The sequence below is a fragment of the Rana temporaria genome, chromosome 2, assembly GCF_905171775.1.
Source record: "Rana temporaria chromosome 2, aRanTem1.1, whole genome shotgun sequence".
Lineage (NCBI taxonomy): Eukaryota > Metazoa > Chordata > Amphibia > Anura > Ranidae > Rana > Rana temporaria.
This window is the reverse complement of record NC_053490.1, coordinates 436,465,397-436,485,901: the sequence shown is the minus strand read 5'-3', so window position 1 is coordinate 436,485,901 and position 20,505 is coordinate 436,465,397. Positions and strand designations below refer to the sequence as shown.

The 20,505-nt window shown below is 40.3% G+C and overlaps 1 protein-coding gene across 1 annotated transcript in view; it reads right to left on the bottom strand.

The window, feature by feature from the left end:
- RTN4RL1 (reticulon 4 receptor like 1) overlaps positions 1-20,068 on the bottom strand; it is a 261,425-nt gene extending 241,357 nt beyond the window's left edge. The window contains exon 1 of the mRNA XM_040338370.1: positions 19,529-20,068. Coding sequence (XP_040194304.1) covers positions 19,529-19,541 — 13 coding nt within the window. The 5' untranslated portion in view covers positions 19,542-20,068. The remainder of the gene's footprint in view (positions 1-19,528) is intronic.
- Positions 20,069-20,505: the final 437 nt, after the last annotated feature.

Genomic DNA, 20,505 nt, shown 5'->3' with positions numbered 1-20,505 from the left:
GGCCAAACTGACTTTAATTTTAGATGGCAGTGACAAGAAAATGTAAAAAAGCAGGACAGAATTTTTTGTCAAAGGAAAGAATGTGGTTTTTGTTGAGGAATGTCTTTTTACTCTGAAACCAAATTTCAAAAGCAAGCAAAGTTTTCGTTTTCAAGTCATCAAATGTACTGAAGGGAATTTTTGTATGAATGTTCATACAAACCTTCATTTTAAAATCTACTAATGTTTGGCCAGCTAATGAATAAATGTTTAGTTACTTGTAAACTCGTTTTTATTCACAGCGTACTAGCAGAGGAAGGGCCCCGGAAAATCTTTCTGGAAAAAATTAAGAAAGAACCTCTGTCTATTGGGTACGTTTTTATAAATCAACCCACACTGATAGTGTATTATATGTGCAATCTGTAAATGGAACTCACCATTAAAAACTGTTTAACCTTTGAAAACAGTTTTATTTATATTCAGCATTTTCTTTTTTTTTCTTTCTTTTTTTTTTTTTTTCGCCTCAGAGAACTATCAGAAGACTTAATCAATTTTGCGTTCATTCGCAGTCTCCGTCTTAGTTCACATCATAGTTGTGTATATATTCAGCATTTTATAACCAATATATCAGAAGCCTGAAATAGACTACATGTCCCATCTGTATCATTGCAGCAGCGACCATGGTGGCTGTTCTTCTACAGCTCACTTTGAACTGTGGTTACCGATATCCAACTGATTCTAGAAAATAGCACAATTTGGTACAATGATGTGATCATTGTCAATGTTCGTCTGTCTCCTGAACTGGTAATACATTGTCTGAATAAACCCATTCATAACATTAAGCTACTGAGTGGTCTTTTTTACCATAAAATCAAAAACTATTCTTGACGATGTCTAGACTATAAAACAAGTCAGAACTCATGCAAGCAGGCATCTTGTTCTCATAATTGAAAAAAGGTGGTTTAATTCAAGATATATCATGAGATGAACAGCAATTTAGATTAAATGAAGCAGTTGTTCACTACACGAAAGGTACTATAGGCAAACCTGTGCCTATGAAATTCAATGCCATTTATTCTTATTTCATCAAAGCCTTATTTTTAAAAGAAATGTATAGTCTTTTTGATAATGTACATGCTAAAACGGATCAGCATGATGTAAAAAATGTTATCAAGGCTTGTTAATGTCTAAAATAAATTTGTCTCGATTAATAGTTTTTAATTATACAAGTACATGAGGCAGCCATATTGGCTTAAGCCCCGTACACACGACCAGTTTCCTCGGCAGAATTCAGCTTCCGACCGAGTTTCTGGCTGAATTCTGCCGAGGAAACTGGTCGTGTGTACACTTTCAGCCGAGGAAGCCGACGAGGAGCTCGACGAGGAAATAGAGAACATGTTCTCTATTTCCTCGTTGTTCTATGGGAGCTCTCGTCCCGCCGAGCTCCTCGGCGGCTTCAGTGCTGAACTGGCCGAGGAACTCGATGTGTTTGGCACGTCGAGTTCCTCGGCCGTGTGTACGAGGCTTTAGTGTATACACACTCATATTCTGTGTCCTGCAGTGCTACATAGTGGTTCTGTTTTTCTTGCACAGTGGGTATATGAATCATTGAAAACAATGTAATCTCTGTGAGGCCAATATCTTATCTCAGTGGTGAAACTCCAGACAGATGTAGAAAAAACTCAATTCAGTCTATCTATGCATTGGCTTTTCAAAAAAAGCTCAACAAATGTGTTTTTACTTAACACTAGCAAAAATACCTGAATCTGATATCAGTTTCTTGTAATCACTGTCTAATGTACTGGATTGGGGAATAGGGTAGCCAGGCTTTCTTGTATAACTGGCCAGGATCACAAACATGCTTGAACCCAGTTGCAAATGTAAGACCATTGCCAAACATGTATTTCAAGTGTGTATTTAGACATTTGCCTGGCATTCCACTTCAAACAAGGTGGAAAGATGTTGAGTCAAAAGCAGAACTCTCTTTAGTGGTTCACCTGCAAATCTATAAAACTAATACCAGTATCAAAATATGAAAGTAACATCAAAACTTTAACAAAATGGTAAACACTGCAATAATGATTACAAGAAGTACTAAAAGTATATAATGGTGTCTCTGGCCAGTTCATTGAAAAGGACTTTATCTTCCTCAAAGTAAGTTACGGTAATTATTTTTACCTCATATTCTGCTCATAACCAAACCATATTATGATCTGGCTAGCTTTTTCAGTGCTTTTTTACAGTGACCTTAGCTCAGACTTATTCACCCAGCTGGCAGTGCAAACCTACAAACCTACAGGCCCTTTGTTACGCAATTATTTTTGCAAACACAATCATGTGTTTTTCGGCTCAGCCTACTGTTCTAGAGCTGCTACTCAACTCTGCAAACCCCCATGTAATAGAGAAACAGGAGGATAGTTCAGGAGTCTCAAACTGGTGGCCCTCCAGCTGTGGCAAAACTACAAGTCTCGTGAGTCATTACAAGGCTGACAGTTAAGCATGACTCCCACAGGCAGAGGCATGATTGGACTTGTAGTTCTACAAAAGCTGGAGGGCTGCCAGTTTGAGACCCCTGGTCTACATCCTTCAAACCTGAAGTTGGCATGCTACCCGATACCTACTCTGCTGTTTGTCATTATTTGAATAAAACTGCATGTTGACTTCAAAATTGGCCGAGTTAACCTTTTTTTATATCATAAGGATTTGATATTTTACATGGAAAACATGTGAGGTCCAGAGGCTGGAGATGAAAAGTATGTTGGCTTTCTTCTGGGCAGCAATTTGTATTCATAGGTTGCCTAATATTCTTGTATTGAATATGTCAGAGAATATCCAGATTTGACCAGCCAGGGTGTAAAAATACAGAAAATAGTAACCAAATTGTATAAATTGCATGACCTGGGGTTTTCTCTGTTACAATTCTAAAGTGCCATTTAGTACATATTGACTGCTGTGCTCTGATGAAGAGGTCCTTGATGCCTCGAAACGTGTCAGCCGGCAGTGACACACCTCTATCCCCCTACTCAGGAGTTCGGTTCGAGGGGTATCTACTACTACATTGTTGATAAGCCTACCATGTCAGCTCTCTTGTGAGTAGTTTTTTATCATCATTTTATTTTAACCACTTCCTTTCTGGGCACATATACCCCTTCCTGACCAGGTGAAATTTCAGCTTCCGGCACTGCGTTGCTTTAACTGACAATTGCGCGGTCATGCGACGTGGCTCCCAAACAAAATTGACGTCCTTTTTTCCCCACAAATAGAGCTTTATTTTGGTGGTATTTGATCACCTCTGCGGTTTTTATTTTTTGCGCTATAAACAAAAATAGAGCGACAATTTTGAAAAAAAAACAATATTTTTTACTTGTTACTATAATAAATTGCCCAATTTTTTTTAAAAAAATAATTTTTTCTCAGTCTAGGCGATACGTATTATTCTACATATTTTTGTTTAAAAAAAAAAAAAAAAAATCGCAAGAAGCGTCTGGTTTGCGCAAAAGTTATTGCGCTTACAAAATAGGGGACAGAATTATTATTTTTTATTATTTTTTTTTACTACTAATGGCGGGGATCAGCATTTTTTTTCGTGACTGCGACATTATGGCGGAGACATCGGACACTTTTGACACATTTTTGGCGCCATTCACATTTATACTGCGATCAGTGCTATAAATATGCACTAATTACTGTATAAATGTGACTGGCATTGAAGGGGTTAACACTAGGGGGTGAGGAAGGGGTTAATGTGTACCCTGAATTGTGTTACTAACTGTGGGGGAAGGGGGGTGACTGGGGAAGGTGACCGATGCTGTGTCCCTATGTACAAGGGACACAGATCGGTCTCCTCTCTCCCCTGACAGGACGTGGAGCTCTGTGTTTACACACAGAGCTCCACGTCTTGTCCCTGTAGCCGCCGATCGCGAGTCCCTGGCGGACATCGCGGCCGCCAGGCACTCGCATCGGCATCTCAGCGATGCGGCGAGCGCGCGCGCGCCTCCGCCGGAAGCGCGCGCGCCCGCGCCGCTGGCTGCGCGCGCAGGCCGTAAAAACACGGCCTCCCAGAGATGTAGAGCCACCCTGCGGCCGTACAAAGTCGTACGGCCGTCGGGAAGTGGTTAATAAATATATCAACGGTAACACAATAGGCTGGTGCGCCTTTATTTCTTTGTTTTTGTTGTTTTTTAGTAAATATTACCCTAATGCAACATTACAATGCAATGCTGATAATATCTTTAAATCACGGATAATTCAGATCTAAAGGACAGCAGATGTGTTGCCCCAAAAACAAATGAAATGCATCAGTCACTTTTTTCAGTTCAGGTTAAAAAAAATTGACTGTTTGCCATATACAATATCCTTTGATTTAATCACTGTGGATTTCTGAACTATAATCCTAATAACTAAAAATTATAATTTGGTAAGTAGTCATTTCCTTTCTAGCTCACAACAGAACAATAAAAATACAACATGCCATAATGATGAACAACAGCTTCAAAAACATTATGACATTGACATTGACTTACAAGACAGCATCTAGAAAGGTAGCTACAGTACGACATACAGTACTCGTATATACTGCCATCATATAAAGGTTCACAAAAATTATGAACTCAAGCATGTTACCTCAATAAGAAACAGGGGTAAAAAAAATATTTTCACAAGTTAAAGCAGTTTTTCATCTAGGGTTCTTTAAGAGGTCCCAAGGGGTTTTGCAAATTTCTGTCAAGCCAATGGTGGCTTCAGTTTCAACCCCAGAGACTACCGCTGTGGAAGATTCATGTAATCCAAATTATGTATTTAGTTGTAGTAACTGAGTACCACTGGGTTAATTGATATCAGCCTGCTGGCACTTTTTTAGGTTCTGGCACCTGACATCAGCATTGTGAGCATACATGTGATGAGAAGATCAGCTCACCATTCACAAGTACAGATAGCTGATAGACCAGGTGGTAACTACTGTATGCTTGCTACAAATCCCCAGCACTAACAAAAATATCCTCTAAAAAGTTTTTTTAGCATTAGAAAAGCAAATGACTCCATATAAAACAATTTCACAAAGTGCTTAGAAAGCCTTAAAGTAGAACTATAGTCAAAGTAAAGGTTATAACCCCTGTCAGATTTTTTTTCCGCTATCTGTGTCCCATTGCAGATAATTCTTTAAATTTGGGATTTTCTTCTACTTTCACTTGCAATGATAATGGTAAACAGGACGGATAGAGACGGTGAATCTCCCTAAGGGGGGCACAGACAGCAATAAAAACTAACAAGCGTTCTAATCCATCTCGACGAAACTAAAAAAACATGCGTATAGCCATGTCTAATTAGATTCCCAAAGCACAGAATTAAAAATTCTTCTAAACATAGCTAAACTCCACACCTAAATACAGGGGCAGATCCACAAAGGTATTACGCCGGCGTATCTCTTGATACACCGCGTAATTTCACATTTCGCGCATCGTATCTTTGTTTTGTATCCTCAAAACAAGATACGACGGCATCTCGGCTAGATCCGACAGACGTACGTCTTAGTACGCCGTCGGATCTAAGCTGCAATTTTTTGGCGGCCGCTAGGTGGCGTTTCTGTCTAATTCTGCGTCGAGTATGCAAATTATCTAGTTACGGCGATCCACGAACGTACGTCCGCCCGGCGCATTTTGTTTACGTTGTTTGCGTTCGGCTTTTTCCGGCGTATAGTTAAACCTGCTATATGGTGGCGTACTCAATGTTGAGTATGGCCGTCGTTCCCGCGTACAATTTTGAATTTTTTACGTCGTTGGCATAAGTCGTTCGTGAATAGGGATTTGCGTAGAATGACGTCACCGTCGTGAGCTTTGGCTTGTTCCGGGTTAATTTCAAGCATGCGCACTGGGATACCCCCACGGATGGCGCATGCGCAGTTAAAAAAAACGTTGTTTACGTCAGGTCACAACGTATTTACATAAAACACGCCCCATTACATCCATTTGAATCCCGCACCGTTACGCCGCCAAAGATACACTACGCCGCCGTAACTTACGGCGCAAATTCTTTGAGGATTCGAAAAAAAAAATAAGTTGTGGCGGCATAGTGTATCTTAGCCCATAGTGTGGCTGACACCCTTGAAAAATTGTTACATTTATTTGTATGCACACAAACACAGATTTGACAGTGCCAATGTGAATGAGACCTTGGTTTTTCTGTTGAGTATAATGCATTGTTGAGTTTTGCAATTGAGCACCAATGTATTGTTATTGTTACCACTGAGCATCCATGTACTGATAGTGTTCCCGCTGAGCACCAATGCATTAACACACTATGAGCTTTAGATCAGAAAATCTTTTCAAGAGTTCTCTGAGACCTGAAAATGTATTCAAGGGTTCCTCCAAGGGTAAAAAGGTTGAGAGAGGCTGAGCTAAGGTTTTGTGGTTTTTGTCATTGCAGCTTTATGATTATGACATAAAGACAAAATCGGTTTACAAAGGAGTCAGAACAAGTCATTATATAATTGCAGCGGCTAACCACAACAAATTTGTAAGTTTTCCTGCAGAGACATTCCCCCAGAATATTGGTGGAAGGTGATTACTTTAACAATCACATTGTGTTATGTTTAAAATATGTTTTTCATTCTTTTGATGTCGCTGTACTAATGATCACTCCTTTACTGATCTGTCTTTCCCTTCCCTTCTTCCTTTTGAGTCTCTTTGTTTTTGATGCCATCTTTGAAAATTTGTGGTAGGTACAATATATTGCTAAAAAAAATATGCTCTCCATAATCTCTATGCCAACTTGAACAAGTCAACTTTCAAAAGAAACTTTGAATATATATAGTTACAAAGCTGCTTTGGAAAAGATGGAGGAAAGGAAACGTATAAGTGTTGTCTGTTAGATTCTGTTTCACATTTCCAAGCCTGCACTGGAATATAATATAAGCTTAATTAATAAGGTAATACAATTAGCAATGTTGAAGTCTAATGATTAGCAATCAGTTTACAGTGAATCGTGTGAATATACAGTACATGGATAACTATACTTTACACTGTTTATAGCTCACTTCCTGCATGCAGAGTTCAGATTGACATTCCAGTCTGCGTTCCAGTGTGTATTTTGCCCATATTCAATGGGTCAATAAATTAACATAAATGTTGTTGACGAAAAGCTACATAGCCCTATGAGTGTGCCACACATTGACACTGAGTCCCCCTTTTTAATGGGTAAAGAACTATTTTAGTTGTCTTCTTAATGCTGGGGATCCACAGTGGATGAAATGCATTTGAAACCAGACTTCAGGTTTGGGCTTGCCTTTATCTGCCGTACCTGTGGAGTGAACCTGATTACAGCCAATGATGAGCAGTGTTAAGTTCCACTTAAGTCAAACAGGTTGCCACAGCTTATTGCTTTTTGTTCTTTTAATAAGCTCAGTGGAGTCAGACTGGTTGCTAAGCATCCACTTGTACTACTTATATTTCATCCATTTGTAGATATATTCTATATTGCACATTATAATGTGTATTGCAGGAATCTAACAGTCGCAGATGGGTTCTATGGCCATGCAAAGTCCCAAAGGATCAATTAAAATACTCTAATACATAACACAGGTAAATTTCAACATCACAACTAAACTTTGTTAGACAATGACATCAAAACTCAATGTGTACACTTGCATTGATGATACCGTATGTAATATAATATTTTTGTCTTTTGCATGTTTCTCTTTTTCCATTTCTTTGTATGTGTGCTGTATTTCTCACTATTTTAGATGTTTGTTTAAATGGTAAACATGATCTATGTTCTTTGCTACCTGGCTAGAAATCACTTGGTGGGAGATTCCTCCACCCCTGACCTCATACTACTGCCTGAAACTTGGAGCACATGTCCAGCTTCACTGCATTTAACATGACTGCCCTGGAACTAGCATGCAGCAAAAGATCAACAGTGTGTCTCATTAGCGTATAGCTGTTTACAGAATTGTAAGGGTGGTTGTTCATGCATTTACATTTTTATGGGCTTCAGGGTAAGCTGTCTGCAGAGCATTGCAGATGCCTTTATAAACCTATTAGATTGACTCAGCTAGTAATATCATTATTATTATTATTTTTTAATCAGATGCATTTTTTTATCAAGGATTTTGTATTTTTGCAGAGAAAGAAACAAAAACGTTTTTGGATACAATTAAATATTATCCATTACATGCTCCCTCCTCCCAATCAGAACTTGTCCCAGCTAACAATATTATTGCTAGGTGTAAAAACATTCACATATCCATTCATATAGCCTATAGTCAACCAATGTCTACAGTTCAAAAAAAGAGCATGTCCTACAAAAGTATACAAAAAATATATCTTTTTACCACTAGAGTGCTGATTCAATAACAACAATGTACCCAAACTTTGGTAACAAACTGGTCGACAATTAAGTCAACATTTATCTTTCAACATTTAACTAGGATGTCATTCTTTTAATCCCACCTGTGGTCTGTCATTTGTAATTTTTCGAGCATTGCTACCTGAGACATATATCCAGGACATGCAAAGCACTCTTTGTAACATCAAGCTAGGAGTCTGTGTAAAATGAATGATGTAGGTAAAAAGACTGGGGTTTCTAGCCATTTTCCCAACATTTTGTAAATTTATTTGGGAATCCTCTACGCTGGTATACAAGTCTGTCTCGCTCGCTCTCTCTCTCTCTCTCTCTCTCTTTCTTTCTTTCTCTCTCTCTGGATAATTGATATTAAGTTTACTTGAATAGGGGCAATAAGCTGCAAGAAGGAGGCCAGTGCCAGCATGTTGTAGGAACAACAGTGCTCAGGACAGGTTTTCTGACTTGTCTAACTGACCATTACCCCTCCCCAGAATGGATAGCTTGGGAGCGTGGTGACCCCCTATGTACATCAGATTATTGACCAATTCAGTTACAAATGACAAAATTAACAAATTTCCTATCTACTGGTACCTTAAGTCTTAGGAGCCAGGTAGGCATAGTGATGAGAAATTACCTTTGTATTTGATCCTGTAAAGAATACAATACATTTTTGTATGTCTATGAGGCAACATATTGCTGTGTTAGCCACACATTTGGACCAACCGTGCCACCAATTTATTAAATTATGGTTTTATATTATTATATTACTGGACAGAAAGTTGACCAGGTTGGAAAATATTACTTCCCTATGTACCCACTTCTGTACTTTTAATCTCCTAAAACATTTCTTAATTTTAATTGTATATATAGTTCTGGTAGAATTCTCCAGAACTTTGCAAAAAAACATGGAGGCACTCAATCCATAACCCTAAGGCCCCTTTCACACTTGTATGACTCCAAAGTCATGCAAATTTGCAGCGATTTCACGGCCGTGATTTTGCTGAGATATTACAGCGATTTTGCGTGATTTTGCCGCGATTTTAGATCAGTACTACAATGAAAACATACATGGTATGAGGTTATTCCTTTTCCTGCCATAGTTGTTTCCAGTTCCTGTTTGCTTCCTGGCTGTTTCGGTGTGGTGTGTTGTGACAGAAAATGTTTTCTACTCAATATATTGCCACAGCAGTTGTCATTGCTGCTTCAGCAGTAGCAGTGCATGAGGAAGAAGAGGAGGAGAAGCGGAGGACAGAGACAAGGACATCTCTTTTTTTGGGCTGTTTGGAGCACATTGTTCCTGAGGAAATTACCAGGAAGTGAATGTGTGCTAGAAAAATGTGCTTGGGGCTACTATGTTGAAAGGATTGGGTGGGGCAAGGGTCAAAAAGCTGCTTGTGCTTACAAAGTTGTACTGAAATCGTACTGAAATCATGTCTATATTATTCAGGTATGAGTTGCATGCTACTTGAGGGTTTAACATTGAGGTCTATAGACATCAACTTGCATGAAAGTTGGACCAAAGTAGGGCAGGGACTACTTTGAAGTCGGCATGATCTAAAGTCATGCCAATATGAATGGAAGTCATTGAAAATGATAGAGAATGACTTGTCATGCGATTTTGCAGTACAAAATCATGGGGCAAGTCGTATAAGTGTGGAAGGGGACTAAAGGAGACAATGTCCCTACTCAGTCTTTCACAACAACTACTAAAGCCAAACTGAATAGAAGCTGACAATAGTATTTTTCTATGAGGAAACAAGGGCACCTAGAAAAGACACACACATACATATTTATCTAAGAATGATGGTAAAATCTCCTAACACAACACAGATTACAATTTATATGCACTGACCCCTTAAGATTCTCATCTTCCCAATACAATAGTGTAATAAGTAGACTTCTGCTCTGACAATAAAGGAACACCTAACAGCTCCTCACCCAGAATCCTCTCCACCCTCATCAGCCCTCCCTTCCGCCCACACCATTTACTGGGAACCATTAAACCCAAAGGAGAGACAGTGTGGCGAGAGAGTGCAGCCCAGCCCTGATCTAACTCTCACTAAATAATTCAGAGCTTGCATTAACTTATAAATGAGTGTGTTTGACTGATTTTGTGGTTGATGTACAGATAAATTCTAATGAAAGACAGCTACAAGATTTTAAATAATTAATTACACTGCCACTTAACAAAGCTCGACTGGCACTCGATGCTTAACAAGATACAACTTTAAGACTCACAATTTGCCCAGAGGCTTGAAGTTGGTTTTTGCCAATCAGCACTCTTAAGCCCCCGTCTACTTTTCTAGCCACCTCCCCATTATACATAAAGAGGTTATTATTTTATTAACATATGTTAGCAAGAGGTGAACATGCTGATAGTTGTGTTATACATCTCAGTTTGCAGTGCGTCTTGGGAAAGCTGCAACAGAAAAGGTGATAAGACCTGAATGTGCCGAAGACAAGTGATCCAGGCAGGGAATTAGCTACCGGGATAATGTAACACTACCGTACTAGGGCCTGTCTTTAATTTCAAGAAAATATATGCATATGACTCGGGAAACACAGGGAGACAGGGCGCTTTGCCTGCAGTCACTAATGTCATGCAAATTAACATTTAATGTTCCACTGCTGTCAATCTGCATAGATTTGCAAACTGAAATCTATAGTAAAGTGCTAACCTGTTTATCTTGCCTTGTTCCTAGCAACAAGAAACACCACATTTAATTACTAAATGCACATGGGACTTGAAAAAAATATACATGCAAGTAACAGACATTATACACTTAGGAAAATGTATACAACATACTTTGCCAATTACTGATTTATTTGAACATGGAAATGGCTAAAAGAAGAATGGGTACTTTACTGAATGATACAATAATTGCTATAATTTACATGGCAGTAACGGATCTTCTAGAAAGACACAATTTCAAAGGATGGCGAGCTGGCAATCTAAATATTATTCTAAGGAATACACAGACATTACATATTTGTTACAATACATTAATCAGAATATTAGACTGTTTTAGTACATGGCTGAAAATATCAAATACAAAACAATACGTGATAGGTCCCAAAATGCAAAAATCTCAGATAGTAATGTTTTCTCCATGCAACCATGCAGTTGTCAGCCCTCCTTTGCTTCTGGGTTCTATAGGTTCTGTATTTTCTACTATGTCTCTAGTCACATTGTTACAAAGAACAATAACAATCACAGATCTACTTCAACTAGTATAGTCTTATGCCCCGTACACACAATCTGAATTTGAGATGGAAAAAGTCCGACTGACTTTTTCCATCGGAAATTCCGACCGTGTGTATGCCCCGTTGGATTATTTCCATCGGAAATTCCGAGGAATTCCGTCAGAGTTTAGATAAATGTTCTCTTTTACGCCGATGGAATTCCGTCGGAATTCCGATGTGATTTTGGTCGGAACAAAGGTCCGATCATGTGTATGGGGCTTTACAATGAAACTTTGACATCTGAATGGCCATTGACCATTATTGCTTATTAGTTGTTTTTGCATTAAAGCCCAATTGAGGCCTACCTATTTCTTACTGTAACACAATCAAGCTACATACACGGTATAAATTAGGTTATTGTTTCTGTGCATTTTTACATACTATGTGCTGCTGCAATGGTACAAAAAGGTACAAAAAGTCAATTTAAATATATTCCTCAATAGCCACAATGGATGTGTTCATCACATGGCCTTGCAAACCCAGTTTTTACCTTGTAGCGGTGAAATCATCATTATGCAGAGAGCAAGGCTGTGGGAGGGGCCAACAGACCTACCCACTACAGGCTGCCTGCAAAAATCTATAGGGGATGGAGCCAAAACCAATCAATCAGCACAAGGAGAGAGAGCAGCAATGACCGGTCTTTATTACAGGAAGTTCCTGCACACAGCAAAAGTTTCACACTGGATTACTGCACACACAAATCTGGAAGAAATACAAAAAGCACACCAAGATTAATGCTATGCATGCTACAGATTTGGACCACTACTCTCACACACAAGCAGCAGCCTGGGTCTCCAGTATTGCCACAACTCCCCCTGCACACTACTCTAATCAACAGCACTGCTCAGGGAGGTAGAATGTTGATTGGAGAAGTGTATGTGTGTGTGTGTGTGTGTGTGTGGGGGGTGTAATTGGAATTCTGGAGAGCAGGGCTGCTGCTTGTATGTGATAACAGTGGTACAACTCTCCAACATGATCCTTGAACAGGGTACTTTATCCCTTTCTTCAGCACTGGCCATACGCAGTGTAAATTTCTTTCCTGCAACCACAGGTTAGCGATAATCAAAAGAGACTCCAGCAGGCTGGTTGTACCCAAGTTGATTGTTTGATTAACTTGGTACATTCAGCCTGCCCATTAACAATTTCAACCGTGTATGACTGGCCTTAGTGTGTAAAAATACACAAAAAGTGAACATGTTTATTACTGTATATCTAGCCTGATTGTGTTACAGTAATAAACAGGAAGGTTTAAATTGAGATTTAAGTTAGTAAATGATACTGTTTGTTTTCTTCCCAGCAAATTCGTATTTATTTTACATATCAATGCCATCACAGTATATACTGTGCAACATGCAAAAATAACAATGACAATATTTAAAAAAAATGAAAAAGGGTACCATATTGTGCTTGTTCACATGGTGTGTGCATGGTGCCATGTTTTGTGTCTTTCTGTGTGTTGCCGGTGTGTGAGTTTACATGAAGTTATGAGGTAAGGGAATAAATATGTACATTTTTTTCTTGTACTGACTATATATTAACAATACATCATGATGATCACTGGTTTATATGCCAGTATGATCAATATAATAATATGTTATCATTTCATGTTCCTTAGTTAAATATGATGAAAGGCCTATATGCTACTTGCATTTTTTCTAATATTATGGCTATGCATGAGACTGTATGTATGCATTTAACATTCAATTGCACCTCATTTGGATGGATTGTCTCCCTTTTGAACCTAATCCCCTTTTCATTGGTTATTTATATACACTAATGTAAAGGAAAAGTAGGTGTGCAATAAGCACAGTGGGTTTGAACAACTATTTCCACACTTTAAATCTTAATGATGTGCGTGATTGGCAATATTACCATGATGTGTCATTTGCCTAAATATTCTCTATGTAATGGGGTCCCACTTTCCACGTAATAAGATTAAAAAAATTTGTTGTGTGTGTGAATGTGTGTGTTGATGCTCGTGTTTGTGTATAATGGATCTGTTCTAGCCCCCCTTGTTTCACCATTTAGTCATTGAACTGGATCAAGAATGATTCACTGGCTGCATGCTTGTTCTGGGTCAAAGACTTACTTAAATAGTAGAGCAAAGATTAGGATGTCAGCCCCCAAACATGCACCTTTAGAAATTAGTCTATAGTGGAAGCACTCATATTTCTACTTGTAAAAACTTTACTTACAGCGGCACAGTATAGAATTGGTATACCAACAAGAGTAGTGTAGATACATATTTAGTATAATAGTATATACTGTATAGCAGGGGTGCCCAACCTTTTGAAGAGCAAGGGCCACTTAAGTGACTTGGTAACCGGTTGCAGGTCACAATGAGTGGAGTGGGTGGATGGCAGCCCACTCGGCTCTATAGAGCCCACTCTACTCTCAGCACACAAAACTCGTAGGTAATAGAAGTCTATGGCTCAGTAACCCACAGGTTCACTTCTCTGTACCTGTGGATCAGTTTGAAAGCAGCCCAGTAACCACTGCAGAACAGATATGCCCATATATACACTGTGATTTTAGTAATAAAAAACTTACCTTTAATAACAGTATTCTATTCTATTTTATTCCATCCCAGAGCAGGAGGTCGTGGGCCACATCAGAGGGCTCCGCGGGCCACATGTGGCCCCCGGGCCACTGGTTGGGCACACCTTCTGTATAGTATAATATTGACATATTACATAGAATAGTAAATTGGTAATATGGGCAACGTATTAGCAGAGTAGTAGTACACGTAGCATAGTTATATATGCAGTAGATTTCCTACAGCAGTGTTGTTGACTATGAAATCGGGCTTGTAGCATTACAAGCATTAGTTAATGTGTTGCATAAAAAATATTGCAGCAAATATTAAGCTATTTGGTAAGACTAAAGGGCTTTAAAGAATCAATGCTCCCATTAATGGAAGCCTCCAAGGGTTCACTTTTCTGTCTGCTTGGTGCCCTTGAACACTCTTCAAGGACAAGCGGTGAGAAAGCATCACTCTGAGACTGGAGATTTCTGTTGATTAGTACAGTAGGTTTGAAGTCTTCTTGTAAAGAATTAAGTCAATATGGCATAGGCTGAGTGTGCTGCACCTTCAGTAAGCTTAGGAATTTTAAAACAAGGATGATTTTCCAAAAAGGACGTGTATGAATGTTACAAAATAATTGTTTTAAAGTACACACATATTTCTAATGCTGTATTCAGAAAGGATAAAAACAACTTGGAATGTATGCTGAAGTAACTCCCTTGGCAAAGGACCAATTATTTTTCCCAGCAACCTGTCACCTTGACACCAAAGCACCTAGGCAGATGGGAATGACCTGTATAAACCTGCTGGGCATAGAAGACACAGCTATACAGTGTAAATTAGAAATCCTAGGGGGTGAAAATCCATATGCAGACACTGAAAAGTTGTTGCCTGGATAAGTATTAAAAGAATACCTTACAGTGTAAAATGTCTTTCCTCATGTAGATCATACAACATTTATACTACAATTTTTTAAAGTTTTTTTTAAGACATAAACTTCTGAAACCTTTAGAAGACCAAACTGTTGCATGGCACAAAGGAATCCAGTGCAGTCATGCATTGCAACAAATAACCATAAATCCAGTGAGTTATATACATGGACCAACTTTTGCTGTCCCTAATGTCCCTCACTGTCATGCTATTCTCTGCCTTCAGCACCTTTCAGATCGCTGTCCTGGAACAGAAGGCAGGTCAGATCAGCTCAGATTTTACTTTTTGCAATCTTGTTCTGAATCCATACTCAGAAAGCAGTGACATTAGAGGATTAGTATGACAGGTAGTCAACTATGGTTTTCATTTGGAATGTTTAAGCTGACTCTCAGTCAGGGGCGGACTGACAACTCATGGGGCACCCTGGCAATAGAAGACTATGGGGCCCCCGGGCTTACAGATGGCCACCATGCCAAGAGGCAGTGCAGAGGCAGGGCAGGTAAAATCTCTGGATTTTCACATCAAAAGCATGTCGGTTTCAGACATATCAGGGACAGATGTAAAAAAAAACACAGATTTTTACATACTGTCCCTGGTTTTATTGAGCCTGGCAACCCTGATGGGGCCTCCTAGTGGCATGGGGCCCTCGGGCAGTGCCCGAGAGCCCCAATGGTCAGTCCGCCCCTGCTCTCAGTTGTTCTCATTTCTGAGCATTCTACTCAACTGTACTTATTATGTGTAAATAAGCCAGCAGCACATGTAAGATTCTGTTGGGAACTCACCTAATAAACACTCACCATTTAAAGTATATATCAATTAACAACATGATCGTCTGAGGGTCTAATTGCCTATGGGTCTAGTTTATAATCTTCATGTACAGCTTACAAGAATGATGGTAAGGAGGAAATATTCATGAGACCTCCATATACAACAGGACTGCAGGAATATAATAAAAATGTATAAAATAAAAAAAAATGATGGATGGGAAAGCATAGGTAGTTAATTTTTCTACTTTAAAAATGAATGGATTTTTGAGATTTGAATTATCAGAACCTTTAGGTGTGTGATCCTGCAAACTTTTAAACTTTCCTACATTTTTTAGTTAGTATATCACTAAAGATATGTATCATATTGCGTGCAATGACATCAGGCTGATTTAATTAAACGGCGCTCAGAACAATGATGATGTATGTGTACAGCACAGTAACTCATGGCAACCTATCGCTTTGAATTTGCTGTAGCAAGATCAATGCAATATGAACTCTTTATCTGCTCCAGTTCGCTGCATTTCTACATTCTCTTAAATACGACCTTACTAAACATATAACAATCTGAAAATCTGGCTTGTAAGCAAACATATTGTAATGTGTGTGAGTACCAACAGATAAACTCGACGTGAGAGTCTCAGGCGTGTTTTAATGGAAGTCACACATAAACATGGAAATGGAAGCTTGTTAACACCACCTCAGCCTAGCCGTCTGCATAGATTGTCACTGTTAAGTGTTGCTAGCCCTTATACACGTATGGGATTAATAGTGTGCTTTTCGCACAAACCAGGACTGACTGAGTTGTCCTCAGGAGATAGTTTGGAGAAATCGCTTCAGACACTTGCTTCATCCCCACTTTCCAGCCCTTTCCTTCAGAGAAGCAGCAAGACTCTCGCACCTTTAATAACCTGCTGATGTGATCCATGCTAATGTGTAATGTCCCTGCTCCCTTAGGGAATTACATCACCATCTGTTTTCTTCTATTTGACTTTTCTTTGCAAGGATAATGCATTTGTTCACAGGCTCTACCTAATGCCCATTTGTGACCAAACGCCATCCCAACTCCAGCACCATGAACCTCCCCCCATCTGCTGGTACCAGTCCTGGAGTTATGGATGGGTACCAGGCAGACTTTTCAGACCATGATGATGAGAGAGCTGTGCATCCAAGCACTATAAACCTAAATTATAACTGAATTATTGATAAGTCTACTAACATACCACTGAATTCCATCTGCCAACTGCATTCCTTGTTATACCTACGAGTCATAAGATTGAGTCGATTGTAAGCTTCAATAGCAGTGTGCTTCTGCCTTCTGTTTCCAATTATGTTCTGTACTATGAGCACCGTTTTACAGTACTTTACATAACACAATGGTGCAATAGAAATAAAAAAATAGATAAATAAAATATTACATTAGCTGTGAACCCAACACATTTTGGGGGATATACTATAGGACAAAATAAATCAGGATGTGCAACAATAAAGCTGACCAACTTTGTGGCGATTTGGTCCCTTTTATTCAGCTTTTGGCCACAGCCATCTTATCATTCCCAGCTACTAAAAATAAAAATGAGATACACACCAAACAGAACTAAATCAATGCCATTCGAAAAGACATTTTCCAAAGATTATTACTTGGTTGCTTGAAAAAAAGAAACCTTTCTGGTTGAAAGCAACAAATCTCCTAACTGTATGGCCAGTGTAAGATATCATCTAACAGTCCTGACTCCAATATATGTGATTTGTTGTTTTTTTTGTTTTATTGCACTTTGAACACTTTCATTGCTTTCTGCATTGCTAGACCGAGTGTGTCTCTTTGTGTTCCTGTAAAACGAGCTAATACATTTAACACAGGCTTTCTGCTCTGCTGAGTGCAAGGTGCTGGCAAAATGTTCGCTCTTCAGTTGAAACACTTGGGCCAGTAATAAGAGATGACATCTTAAGTTTGTCTCTCTCACAGTGACAAATGCTCACAACAAGTAACTTAACACACACACACACACAAGAGCACAGCTAACCTGGAGCCCAATTACTGTTCAGTTTGATGCCCCAGATCATTACAGGTAACATTAGAGTGATACACACAGCCATGCAAATGCATAGTAGATGACAGGTGAAAGGGGACTCGGCTCAGCTGGGCACACACTAGGCAATCAGGAACATATATAGCAGCAGATGACGTGGGCAGGCTCGGGGAATGTGGCACCTAGTGCAAGAATGGAAACAGAAGGGCAGACAGGTGAAGTGGGCAGGCACACAGCCTCACCATCTGGGCACAGCCATGAATTCAACACAGGCAGGTGACATTCTCTAAGTAATTTACTCCCATTGTGTTGCCTTTGTCACCTAATGCACTCCATTATATTAAAGGATAGTCTTGACAACACTATAAGCATTTAAGATACAAGCACAGCAATGTGGCCATTGTTTAATTACAGTTAAGATTTATGTACATCAGTAAGGGATCCATCAGTACCATAGACAGCTCCAAGGGCAGCACCATGGACAGCAAAGTTGAGAGTATAATTGACAGCACCATGGTGAGTATTATGGGCAGCAGCATCATGAGGAGTTCTATGGATGGCACTATAATCAGTCAGCACCATGGACAGCACTATAGGCAGCGCTATGGACAGCACTATAGTCAGCAGCACTATGGACAGCACCATGGATAGTTCTATGGGCAGCACCATGGGGAGTCCTATGGGCAGCATCATGGGGAGTTCTATGGATGGCACTATAATCATCACCATGGACAGCACCATGATCAGTACTATGGGCAGCGCCATGGGGAGTTCTATGGACAGCATATAGTCAGCAGCACTATGGACAGCACTATAGTCATCAGCACTATGGACAGCACCATGGAGAGTTCTATGGGCAGCACCATGGGGAGTCCTATGGGCAGCATCATGGGGAGTTCTATGGATGGCACTATAATCACCACCATGGACAGCACCATGATCAGCACTATGGACAGTGCCATGGTCAGTACTATGGGTAGCACCATGGGAAGTTCTATGGACAGCACTATAGTCAGCACTATGGATAGCGCCATGGAGAGTTCTGTGGGCAGCACAATGGACAGCACCATGGAGAGTCCTATGGGCAGCGTCATGGGGAGTTCTATGGATGGCACTATAATCACCACCATGGACAGCACCATGGAGAGTTCTATGGACAGTGCCATGGTCAGTACTATGGGAAGTTCTATGGACAGCACTATAGTCAGCACTATGGCTAGCGCCATGGAGAGTTCTGTGGGCAGCACAATGGACAGCACTATGGAGAGTCCTATGGGCAGCACAATAGTCAGCACCATAGATAGCACCCGCTAATAAGAATAATACCCGGCAGTTTAGAGACGACAAGGCTGGGATTTCAGGACTATGCCGCTCTGGATTCAGGACCAAGAAGAGGTTAACCACCCCTGCCTAGACTCTTGCCTTCAAGCTTTCCGCTCGCTTAGAACTTCAGGCATCTATAATACAATAATAGGCTGCTGGAAATAAGCAGCGATCGTTAATAAGAGTTGTAAGGACCATGGAAGAGCTCTGCATTTTTTGGGATGTGTGAGCAAAACAATAATATGTCGGATATCAGTGAACTAACATCAGAAGATGTGGATGTGTCTGCTCAGAATCCATCCACATTAAATGATGGATGTCTTATTGTCGGGATGTAAGAAGTAGCTGTCAGTGTGTGATGACCTGTCACATGAACGGGTTCCCCGTTAGCACCCTACCTGTGCGCTGCATGATGCCACCTGTACGCGTCTCGGGGACTGTCCGGCTCTTGCGGGCGTTCCTGTTTAATCCGAGAGGCACGAATCGGAGCCCTTCTCCCCCTGTCCGTACTTTAATGTCCAGCAGAAAGAGGCAATCCGAGGAGAATTAGGGGGGCACAAGTCCTGGAAAAAGCAGGAGGTCTGCAAAAGTGGAGTATGTCCTATAAGTCTAGAGAGGGGCTGGGTCTCCCCCCCAGCTATGGAAGCAGCAACTCTCTTCGCAGTCTTCTGTCTCTGGGTATTTAGGGGGGGAAGACGCCCCCTTTTTTGGCTGAGAACGGCTCACACCTCTCCACCCCCTTAGTGTTGGGGGAGAGGAGTCTAAGGAGAGTCATTGAGCCCCTTTGTCACCAGAAGCTGAGCCAGGAGCTGAGAGACTGCCAAAGACAGTCAGCGCTGAATGATGAGAGTCCCCGTCCAGCCAATTGCTCCCTTTCTGCGATCCGGCTTGTCTGTGTATGTATGTGTTTGCTCCAGCCTTTCTCAGTGCTCTCCTCCCTCCCTCCCTCTCTCTCCTCCCCTCTGCTCACTCTTTCCTCCCTCTTTACCTTTCCACTCTGTCTTCTTACCTATCTCCCTTGTCTCCTTAGCACTCTTTTACTCTAAGCTCTATCTCTTCTCTCTTTCTCTCCTCTCCTCTCCTTCCTTCCTTCCTTCCTTCCTCTTTTCCTTTTTCACTCTGTCTTCTTACCTATCTCCACCGTCTCCTTAGCACTCTTTTACTCTAAGCTCTATCTCTTCTCTCTTTCTCTCCTCTCATCTCCTTCCTTCCTTCCTTCCTTCTTTCTTTCCTTCCTTCCTCTTTACCCTTTTCACTCTGTCTTCTTACCTATCTCCCTTGTCTCCTTAGCACTCTTTCACTCTAAGCTCCATCTCTTCTCTCTTTCTCTCATCTCCTTCCTTCCTTTCTTCCTCTTTTCCTTTTTCACTCTGTC